At 39.1% G+C, this 12494-nt stretch overlaps 1 protein-coding gene across 2 annotated transcripts in view; it reads right to left on the reverse strand.

Moving 5' to 3' along the window:
* LOC149818911 (uncharacterized) overlaps nt 1-11240 on the reverse strand; it is a 33635-nt gene extending 22395 nt beyond the window's left edge. Inside the window, exons 1-2 of one of the 2 annotated variants that reach the window (XM_089984468.1) lie at nt 10895-11240; nt 10579-10628 (exon numbers count right to left, since the gene is read on the reverse strand). In XM_089984468.1, the coding sequence (XP_089840594.1) occupies nt 10579-10628; nt 10895-11120 (276 nt within the window). In that variant the 5' untranslated portion in view covers nt 11121-11240. The remainder of the gene's footprint in view (nt 1-10578; nt 10629-10894) is intronic. The other variant, XM_089984469.1, reaches the window with a different exon arrangement.
* Nucleotides 11241-12494: the final 1254 nt, after the last annotated feature.

Below are 12494 nucleotides of genomic sequence, written 5' to 3' on the forward strand. Positions count from 1 at the left end.
AGGCCAATTTCCTCTAATTCCCAAGAGTTACTGAGTTTTCGGTGTTTCATTTTTTTTTCTCTCTTCTTAAAATAGCTGCCTCTATACATTGCATATCCTGAATTATCTAATTTCATCAACTGTCCTTTAAGAAATGGTAAAAAGAATACCACTAAATTGACCATGCAACCACCTATTTATGTTTTTCAACAAATTTGGATATTAGACAGGCAACTGGACTGATTCATTCTCTAGTGAATCACTAGGTCATGTGTGCCCAGACAGAATTTGATTCACCTCCCAAATCTCATTCGGTGTTTCATAATTCACATTTACTTATACGCCATCGGTTCTCCTACCTTCAAGACTCATGAAGTTCTATCTTGATAAAAATCATCATCTTCTGGTAGAAACCTCTTCTTTCTAGGACCTTCTTGACTACCAGCTTTGCAACTCAAATTTCATTTATATCATGCAGCCTTTCATAAGTCTGGGTGTTATGATTTCAAATTTTGAGTATTCAGCAGCAAGTATAGCAGTACATTATCATACTTATCAAAATACGAAGGAATGATATTCAGCAACCTATCACATCAATGTACAGGGCTTAATATGAACATTTTAATCCAATAGCATAAAAAGATTTTGTCTACAAGAAACTTCATAAAGACTTATATGATGCACCTAATGCACATCGTGTAACCTACCCAAGTCAGGTTATACATGACTCTCCCTATGCACATACAATGATAACGAAACCCCAAATAAAGTTTTATTTTAATTTGATAATGACAACCGAATCCCCCAAATCTGATTTATTAGAGTTTCTGACAACCTTCATAACCTCCTCCCCATTCAACATCAACACTGAAACCCAACAGTTTACGTGCCCCAAAACAGTTCTTTTTTGCTATTTCACAAATACCAACTTGAAGAAAAATCGCCCAAATTAGCAATCTCTGTCCAAGCTATTTATTTTTCCTAAGCAATTCAACTCTTTACGTAATACAAACATACTAAACACCACAAGAAAATCCAAAATGAAGAAAAACAAGTAAAACAAACAGATCCAAAGGCTATATAGCTCCAAAAACGATACCAACGTCCAAAAACATCATCTACCGAAACACCCGTTAAAAATCTCTAAGATTTTCATCAAAGGGGATCAATTGCACACACACACGAAACCCTTTTTTTTTCTCAGAAAAATCGAAATCACACATCCCCTTGATGATGAAAATCCGAAAACCCCCAAATCATAGATTTGGGGTTTTAGGTTTAGGGTTGATGTAAACCCCAAATCCTACCCTCAAACCCCCACATGGAATCGAACCTAGGTTCGATCCCTCACCCGAAATCTAAGAAGCACCGTACATTTTTTTTTTGAAGCTTTCCGGCGATCGGAGGCTGAAGTCACGTGGTAAGACCGGCTGGGGTTGCTGCTACCGCGACAGGGAGTGCTTGCTAGAGTTGCGGTGGCTGTCGCAGCTCGCCGGCGATCTTCCACCTCCAGTGCGCGCACGCAGACAGGGAGAGAGAGACGAGGGAAGAGGGTGAGACCCCCTCTTCCGCCTCCCTTTTATCGCCGAAACCCCCCCCCCCCCTCCCTTCTTGCCGAGATGGGTGGGGTTTCGGTTACACGTGCGTAACCCCCCCCCCTTCTTGCCCCTTTCTGCTACTGTTTAAAATCTATCGGGCAACCCTTATCGGGTTGCCCTTTTGTTTTAAAAGGGCTGTTATATGGGGTGGGGCTCGGGTCCGAACCCGGGACCCGTAACCCGGCCCCAAAACAATATGGATCCACAAGTGGATCCAAATGGATCCACTGTGGATCCTCGGATAAATTTTAAAAAAAATTAAAAATTTTATTTATTTTGAATCTCACATTAAACATAAAATTTTAACCCCGAAAATATGGATCCGCAAGTTGGATCCAGGTGGATCCAACTGTGGATCCTCGAATTCGCTTAATATATATATACATATGTATATTTCTATTTTATTAATAATATTAATATTATTTATTTATGAGTATACACATATATATATATATATTTTTTGATATATATAAATATATACGTATGTATATGGATCCGGTATATGGATCCCATACTCATCTACGCACCCCTATTGAATGATTATTCTCCGAATTATTAAATAAATTAAAAATTATTGTACTTATACGTATATATCAAATTTACGAGGTAAATGTATGCGGAAAACCCCTTTATGGGTCCTGGATCTGTAATTTGGATCCAGGCCCAATTTGCAAAATTTTATAAAATTTTCGGGTTTTACATCCCTACCCCCTTAAAAGAATTTCGTCCGCGAAATTAGAACGTACTAAATGTGAGTAGTACTAAAATCAATTATCGCACGTAAGCCTCGCAAATTTAGACCTTCTGTGATCCTACCTCCTTAGGGTTGATCACGAACAATAATCGTTCACGTAATCATACCAAAACTTATTAAATTCATACCAATAGAATATTAACTATAATTTCAATCAATCACACAGAATTCACATAATTCAAGGAAAGTATTAAATAACCATACCAGTGAAGAAGACTGCTCTGGAGGACGAGTCACACTTGTCGATGCTTCAGGACAGGGCTCATATACCAAAAATAAAAATTTAACACTTAAAAGATGACAAAATTGCAAATCTTTGTGGTGGCTCTGATACCAAACCTGTAACGACCCCAATCCATACCCTTTAAAAATGCGGAATATTTTTTTTTCTAAGAGTCGCGGAAACCTTCCCAGAGATCTGGGGTCCTCACAGTTCCACTTTCCATTGGATAGCCCTTCCACCGAAAACGAAGTTGCAATTATCATCCATATCAACCAACTAAAACTCTTTTATTGATGAGTAAGAAAATTTCAAAGACAAGGTTTTCTTCAACTGAAACTAAAGTAACAATTGCCGAATTTAAAAGAACTAAATGACAAAAAAAAGAGCCATTATGTCCTCTACTGAAGCTGACAAGCCCAAGTATAACTCATCCATCCCCAGATGCATGTCCAACTTCATTGTTCACCATATCCTGTGAAAAACCAACAAAGTAGGGTGTCAGAACCGAAATTCTGAGCACAGCTACTTCTAAAGAAAACAGGTGAGAGAAAGAACATGGATAAGATTTCATGCAGTGATTTGAGTGAGTACAGATATAAAATTTGCAACATTTACATATCCATAACTACCAATAATTGCATATACTCACCAATCAAGAACAGTAAACAGTGTCATATATCAATAACTAAATAATCAAACCTTTCAGCATGATTTCACAAAGTAAGTCATATGCTACCACCAAATGATGTCATGATATCAAGAATGATGCAAACATGCATGATCTAATGCATAACACAAAAATGCATGATTATGTGCAATGCATGATTTCTTCTGTTATCTTTCATTTAAGTTTCATCTTTCCATATGCATGCCCTATTAGATGCACACATCTTTAAGTTCCTCTTTTTAATTACCGTGGCCCGCGGATACACCAAACGGGTACAAACCAGAGTTACCAGTCGAGGAAGCGGGAGCGGGAAGCGATACGGGAAGCGGGAGCGGGAAGCGAGGCACTTTAAAAAATTTAGGAAGCGGGGAAGCGTGGGACCACTTAGAAGAAAATTCCGAACCATCTCGGAAACGACCTAGGAAGCGAACCGGAAGCGACCTAGGAAGCGAACCGGAAGCGAGGGGAAGCGAAAAAAAATGAAAAAAATGGGGAAGCGAGGGGGAAGCGTGGGGGAAGCGCGCTTCCCATTTATGGGAAGCGCGTTTCCCATAAAAGGGGGACGCGCTTCCCATAAAAGGGAAGCGCGCTTCCCAAAAAAGGGGGACGCTTCCCCTCACGCTTCGGAAGCGCGACGTTTCGCGCTTCCGAAGCGCGCTTCGGGGAAGCGCGCTTCCCCTTTTGCCTAGGCGCTTCCGGTAACTCTGGTACAAACCCCGAGGTCAAGTAGGTTCCCAGGGTAGCTTAACACACAATTTGTATTTTATTACTGGGTTCCAACTTAGCCCTCGACCGATATCAGGAAACAGCACCATCCATCGGAACATTAGACCTTCACATCTAATGTCGGGGACACAAGAGACACCCCACGCCAGAGTTACCGGAAGCGCCTAGGCAAAAGGGGAAGCGCGCTTCGGAAGCGCGAAACGTCGCGCTTCCGAAGCGTGAGGGGAAGCGTCCCCCTTTTTTGGGAAGCGCGCTTTCCTTTTATGGGAAGCGCGTCCCCCTTTTATGGGAAACGCGCTTCCCATAAATGGGAAGCGCGCTTCCCCCACGCTTCCCCCACGTTTCCCCCACGCTTCCCCCACGCTTCCCCCTCGCTTCCCCATTTTTTCATTTTTTTCGCTTCCCCTCGCTTCCGGTTCGCTTCCTAGGTCGCTTCCGGTTCGCTTCCTAGGTCGTTTCCGAGACGTTTCAGAATTTTCTTCTAAGTGGTCCCACGCTTCCCCGCTTCCTAAATTTTTTAAAGTGCCTCGCTTCCCGCTCCCGCTTCCCGTATCGCTTCCCGCTCCCGCTTCCTCGACTGGTAACTCTGCCCCACGCCCACAAGTGTCACTTCCTTGGTACCATAAACTCACAGTTGTGACTAACACACCACTCCCGGGTAAAGTGGCGGGTTCTCCCTAAAACCGTGGCCAGGAGAAGAACCTCAATATCGGGTTCAGGGGCAACAACGCACACGGAGTTTTTGTATCCTCACAGTCTCCCCAAGACCGGATATCTAAGATTCTCATACTCCAGATGAGATATCCCAGAATGTATATTACACTGTTCTTATTCATTATATTTTTAATTAAGTCCATTGCTTTAAGTTTGCCACACATATGCAAAAGTAAAGTGAAAACCCCGCATCCTCCCTTGCAGGGACCCATTCGGGACTCCAGCCCGTGTAAACACATAGAACAGTGTAGTAAAGTGTCAAACCATCTTATGTGGTTAAAGTGATGTATTTAAAACATATGTAAAAGCAAACCAAACCCACGGCTCTCCAGGCCGATGACAGTCCATTTAGGCCATCGAGGCATCACATCACAAAACAAAAGTAGTGTTTTATTTATAACACTAAGCCAAAGTGCCAAAAGCATGTGCACTTATCATAAATCCAACCATATGCATGTCATAATGCATTCATATGCATTTTCAATATGTGTGTGTTACCTACATCACATATTTAACCAAATCCATGGTTTCTTTAAGTGTGTGAGTGTACATGTACCAATTCACACAATAATCAAGCGTTCCGGTTCAAGAAGAATTAATAATAACTGAATCATGCTCACACCCATGAGTACCATAATCATAACAGTCAAATGAAAGCATAAACCTCCACGACAAGTGTTTCCAAATGCATATCCATATGTGCCAATATAACCATGGTCATGAAACAACACTCACAAGCATGGCTTCAAAGATTCATGTGCAAGGATTCACTTATTTATACCAAAATGCATGTTGTCATTCCTTGATTGATTTTATTATATCATGTGAATACCCATGCATGTAGATTCAAGAAATCAAACATTACTTCCATGATTGCTCATGCCCATGCAAACAACTAGACAACAATATCCCAATCAAGCATAACAATCAAGTCAAAGCATATTAGCATTTTCATGAATATACAAGACTTTCCCTAAAAAAAATGAAATGAACATACAAGGCTAGACACACAAGCAATCACAATTGATAATAAGTGTACAGCTGAAAACATGCTATCATGCACATTTTTTTTTTTAAAACATCAATCTACATGGATGACCAGCACAAGCAGTCTAAAACAAGCAAGGAATTCTATGTTGTTAAAATGCTCAAAGTTTGATCCATCACAAGAATCGAGCTATACCACGTTAGCCTACACAACCTAAACCACTTATCTAGAAATTTAGTATGACCATAAATTTTATTTTTGAATAACATGAAAAATAACTTTTAAATAGTCAAGAATTTTATGTGCATATCATCACTGCAGGTATAATCATCAGGCATGTGGTGCATCCATATTAAGGCCAATTTCCTCTAATTCCCAAGAGTTACTGAGTTTTCGGTGTTTCATTTTTTTTTCTCTCTTCTTAAAATAGCTGCCTCTATACATTGCATATCCTGAATTATCTAATTTCATCAACTGTCCTTTAAGAAATGGTAAAAAGAATACCACTAAATTGACCATGCAACCACCTATTTATGTTTTTCAACAAATTTGGATATTAGACAGGCAACTGGACTGATTCATTCTCTAGTGAATCACTAGGTCATGTGTGCCCAGACAGAATTTGATTCACCTCCCAAATCTCATTCGGTGTTTCATAATTCACATTTACTTATACGCCATCGGTTCTCCTACCTTCAAGACTCATGAAGTTCTATCTTGATAAAAATCATCATCTTCTGGTAGAAACCTCTTCTTTCTAGGACCTTCTTGACTACCAGCTTTGCAACTCAAATTTCATTTATATCATGCAGCCTTTCATAAGTCTGGGTGTTATGATTTCAAATTTTGAGTATTCAGCAGCAAGTATAGCAGTACATTATCATACTTATCAAAATACGAAGGAATGATATTCAGCAACCTATCACATCAATGTACAGGGCTTAATATGAACATTTTAATCCAATAGCATAAAAAGATTTTGTCTACAAGAAACTTCATAAAGACTTATATGATGCACCTAATGCACATCGTGTAACCTACCCAAGTCAGGTTATACATGACTCTCCCTATGCACATACAATGATAACGAAACCCCAAATAAAGTTTTATTTTAATTTGATAATGACAACCGAATCCCCCAAATCTGATTTATTAGAGTTTCTGACAACCTTCATAACCTCCTCCCCATTCAACATCAACACTGAAACCCAACAGTTTACGTGCCCCAAAACAGTTCTTTTTTGCTATTTCACAAATACCAACTTGAAGAAAAATCGCCCAAATTAGCAATCTCTGTCCAAGCTATTTATTTTTCCTAAGCAATTCAACTCTTTACGTAATACAAACATACTAAACACCACAAGAAAATCCAAAATGAAGAAAAACAAGTAAAACAAACAGATCCAAAGGCTATATAGCTCCAAAAACGATACCAACGTCCAAAAACATCATCTACCGAAACACCCGTTAAAAATCTCTAAGATTTTCATCAAAGGGGATCAATTGCACACACACACGAAACCCTTTTTTTTTCTCAGAAAAATCGAAATCACACATCCCCTTGATGATGAAAATCCGAAAACCCCCAAATCATAGATTTGGGGTTTTAGGTTTAGGGTTGATGTAAACCCCAAATCCTACCCTCAAACCCCCACATGGAATCGAACCTAGGTTCGATCCCTCACCCGAAATCTAAGAAGCACCGTACATTTTTTTTTAAGCTTTCCGGCGATCGGAGGCTGAAGTCACGTGGTAAGACCGGCTGGGGTTGCTGCTACCGCGACAGGGAGTGCTTGCTAGAGTTGCGGTGGCTGTCGCAGCTCGCCGGCGATCTTCCACCTCCAGTGCGCGCACGCAGACAGGGAGAGAGAGACGAGGGAGACGAGGGAAGAGGGTGAGACCCCCTCTTCCGCCTCCCTTTTATCGCCGAAACCCCCCCCCCCTTCTTGCCGAGATGGGTGGGGTTTCGGTTACACCTGCGTAACCCCCCCCCCCCTTCTTGCCCCTTTCTGCTTCTGTTTAAAACCTATCGGGCAACCCCCTTTTTGTTTTAAAAGGGCTGTTATATGGGGTGGGGCTCGGGTCCGAACCCGGGACCCGTAACCCGGCCCCAAAACAATATAGATCCACAAGTGGATCCAAATGGATCCACTGTGGATCCTCGGATAAATTTTAAAAAAAATTAAAAATTTTATTTATTTTGAATCTCACTTTAAACATAAAATTTTAACCCCCAAAATATGGATCTGCAAGTTGGATCCAGGTGGATCCAACTGTGGATCCTCGAATTCGCTTAATATATATATACATATGTATATTTCTATTTTATTAATAATATTAATATTATTTATGTATGAGTATACACATATATATATATATATATTTAGATATATATAAATATATACGTATGTATATGGATCAGGTATATGGATCCCATACCCATCTACGCACCCCTATTGAATGATTATTCTCTGAATTATTAAATAAATTAAAAATTATTATACTTATACGTATATATCAAATTTACGAGGTAAATGTATGCGAAAAACCCCTTTATGGGTCCTGGATCTGTAATTTGGATCCAGGCCCAATTTGCAAAATTTTATAAAATTTTCGGGTTTTACACTAATGACCTATTTTGCCTTATCCATGGCCTCATAGCCATAACCCCTCTTCATTATCAACCAATTGAAACATCTTCACCATAGGTATAGTTATTCTCAACAACTTCATGAATCCTAGAATTTACTTCTGAATACAATATCTATAATTTCTCTGGGCTTTCTTTTTTGTGCATGGTAATATGCATTTCACTTATATGATGAAAACATCTTTTTTAATGCAGCTCTATTATTTGTCAGACTTTGTACTGTCAAAAAATTCATAGTAAATCTAGTAATTGCACTACGAATCAACTTAACACCACCAGTGTACTTTGTTATTAGGCTCAAAACTCATGCATGATTGTAAATAATTTTAGTAATTTCTTGACAGCATTTAATTATCTGTTTTATCTCATCCATGTTGTCGATGTCCTTAGGAATGAGGTCTATGCAATGGGCAACACATGGAGTCCAAAAGAATGACCCAAAATTTTCTGCCAATTATTTACCTGTTGCCCCATAATTTATTGCATTATTAGCAATAAACTACATAATATTTTGAGGTTCAACCCCTTGCACAACCTGATAAAAAACTCTGAGAAATACATCTGATGTCTTGGGCGTATTAGACAGATTAATTGACTTAAAAAACATAGTTTTTTGGGGGCAATAAACAAGAAAATTGATCAAGGTCCTTGACTTTCTATCTGTCCACTCATCTACCATGATGCTACACCCAGTATATCTTCATGACTGCCTTATCTCATCACAATATGTCTTCGCTTCTTTCATATTAATATCTACATTTTTTTCTCAAAGTATGATATGAAGGCATTTTATATCCAGGTCCGATACTGGTTATGGCATCTGCAATGACCTGAAAATGAAAGGAATTTACCACATTGAAAGGAATACATACATTATAGAACCATCTCTCAACCGCGACATTCGACTGCTCAACTAAATGTTGAGGAGTCATAGCAGTACGAATGTCTGGTTGTGCCCCAGGGGCAGTCCTATGAGGGAAAAAACTCCTAATAAAGCCTCTAGCTCTACCTCCTCTCGAAGAACTCCCTCGTCCTACTCTTCTTTTCGTGCCCACAACGACATTACTACTGACACCAGCCACACCCTTCCCCTTCACTGCAGAACTTCCTACTTTTGATCCTATGCTAGGGGTTATAAGATCAAAAGTAGAGAACTCATCTTTGTAATACACATCCTCCCAGAGCTCCATATACCCCATTTATGCCTCATTTATCTCTCTTGTCTTTTTCCTCTCAAATCATCAAGGAATTGCTGGCATTGCCATTTTACGACATTCAATAATTTACTTGACGTGCATACTTGCACATTATGATGTGTCCCGGCTAAATGATGCTTCAACCGAGAGATACCACCCGAAAAAGGATTTTAGCAATAGTTGCACTTGATTTTTAATTGGCTTTTACTCATTATTTGAGTGCCCTATTGACATGCTGGATCATCTGATGCCATATTCTAAAAAAAACTCAATAAGAAGCAAATAATATAGATTTTTTTTGCTTTAGATCACTTCTTTGAGTAAAAAATAGTGGAAATACACTCTTACTTAAGAAAATCGCAAAAACACTCTCCTTTGCACATGAATTGGCTCCCAAATTAATCTCACGACTCATAGGGTGAGTGGGTTCCCTTCTAACAACCTCTAAACAAATGGAGAAGTCGGCCCTCAAGAGGCTTTTAAAACCCAAAACTTAAAAAGTAAGTTTCGTGTCTTTAAGTATGCCACACTTTTACGATACGCCGGGGTGTATCGTATTTCCAAAAGGTAACGATATTTTTTTATTATTTTTTGGCTGATTAAGAACGATTCAGCTGAATATCGGTATCGGCCGATACAACGGTAGCCCAGCAATTCAGGGCCGATACCTTTACTGACAACATTGGACTTGGGTGTTGGTGAACCGGGGGAGGGGGCGGGGGCATTAAGTGACCCAGTTCTCAGCCAGGATTCCTTGTCATAAAAAAAATAAAAATAAAATATCAAACAAATCATTTCCCAAGATGAAATTGAAGTTCCGATGAAAAAGTGCATAGCAATTACCAGTACCGTACAATGTTTTGTTTTTTCTTTAATGGTATAAACTAATACTGAACCATTAAAGAACTTCCCAAAATCAACCATTAAAACCAGAATAGCAATTACCAACAATAATGACAGCAACAAAAATATAAAATGCCCATGATAGTGAAAGTTGTTGCTGCTGCTGATACTAATACTATTATTATTACTGTCACTTTCTTTTTGGTTGGTATCATTGATAATTTTAAAGAGAAAACTTACGATTCGCTTGCTGAACTCAATGCCCGCAACCACAAAGGGAGTTATACCAGCTGCACCACAAAACCACAGAAAAACATAAGCAATAAATCGCTTTAAGAAATGGAAAAGAAACAATTAATCATTTCATTTCTAGAATAAAGGAAAACTATCGTATATACGATTAAAAACTCATAGCGAAATTCCAAATCATCAAAGGAAGAGATTTTTCAATTTTTTTTTTGTTCCTTGTGCAACTTAAGCTTCGGAACCCTAATTTTTTCGAAACCATATGAATCAAAACAACCCAATCGGTGAGGGGAAGGGGAAAGGGGATCACCTAGGGCTCCAACGACTATCTGCCACGTGATATCCGCGCGCACGGGGTCCGTCTCAGCGACGATCTCGACGATCGCCGGAATTCTCACCGCACTCCGGCCGTTCGGTGCAGAGATCCCGGTTCTGTTAGGGGCAGGGAAGACAAGATCGCGTCTTCTCGAAAAGTTTCTAGAAGGGTAGGCAACAACAATGGGAGTGGGGCAAGAGGAGAACGAGAAGGAACTCATCTCTCTCTCTCTCTCTCTCTCTCTCTCTCTCTCTCTCTCTCTCGCTGCGTGTGAAGAAGGAAAGGAAAGAGGAAGAAGAGGCGGTCGTTATTCGTTTGAAAATGTGATCGTGGATAAATCTACAGGACGACCCCTTCATTGTATTTATAACTCAAAGCAAAAGTTTGAATTATCCGCCACGCGTGCGGGGTTGGTTGTAAATGGGTCGGCTCATGTCGGGTTCGAGTCAGGTTTCATAAGACCCAATTTTGCTTTGGGTATATAATATTTACTAATAATGTGCTGGTCAAAAATACAAGCCAAAATGAGAGAGAGAGATTGTTTATCTATTCTTCTTTTTAACTCCATGATTGGCATTGGATAGAAATGAATGGAGGAGAAGGATTCACGTGGAAGACCTAGAATGATTTTCTTTGTTGGTTCATATCGCCGACCCCAATTGTTTTGGGATGAAGGCGTAGTTGTTGTTGTTTGTTGTTGATTGCTAATATAAACATGTATCAACAGCATTTCATGGTTACATTCACGCATTTCATTTATAAGAAAAAATACCTTATTTAAACATAGAAATTTCGGGAAGGGAGATCAGTCTAACCAAATGAAAGTCCAAAATCTACAACTGATGATAATTGATGACTTTTGTTCTCTGACGATAGAGTTTTTGATCAATTGTACTTTACATATTAGATTTTTATCAGTAATTTAGTAAGTGACATATTTTGGATTATGAATTTTTGATGTTTAGATGCATTTTTGAAAGCACTAAAAATCAATGACCCACAATACTTTTATATTGTAAAGTTTTAAATGCATTGTGATCTGATGATTTTTTACGTTTCAAACAAATATACCTATATGTCATAAAGTCTTCGTGTAAAGCATATTTTTTACTAAATAAATTATAAAGAATAAATATATGAGGTTCGATCGATAAGATGCTCAAGCATGGGAGAAAAGGAGTCATCCCATGGTTGTTGGTTGTAGATTTTGGATCTTCCTTTGGTTGGATGGTCCTCCTTCCCTAAAATTCTTGTTTGGATTTATTTTTATTTATTGTTTATATGCATAACTAGATCACATTTTATAAAAAAGGAGTGTTGTTTTTATTTTTAATAAGGTAAATGTCCGGATTATCAAATTTTTTAAACTAAAATGAAAATAAAAAGAGGCAAGTATGAGTAGTGATGATGGTGGTGATGGAGGTGGTGGTAGGGTGATGGAGGAGGTGGTAGTGGTGATGGAAGTGGTGGTAGTTGTGGTGATAGTGTTGGTGGCAGTGACGATGGAGGAGGTGGTAGTGGTGCTAATCGTAGTGATGGTGGTGGTGGTGGTGGTGATGTTGGTAATAGAGGTTGTAATGATGATGGTGGTGGC

This window comes from Nuphar pumila, chromosome 13, assembly GCF_984573655.1.
Source record: "Nuphar pumila chromosome 13, dmNupPumi1.hap1.1, whole genome shotgun sequence".
Lineage (NCBI taxonomy): Eukaryota > Viridiplantae > Streptophyta > Magnoliopsida > Nymphaeales > Nymphaeaceae > Nuphar > Nuphar pumila.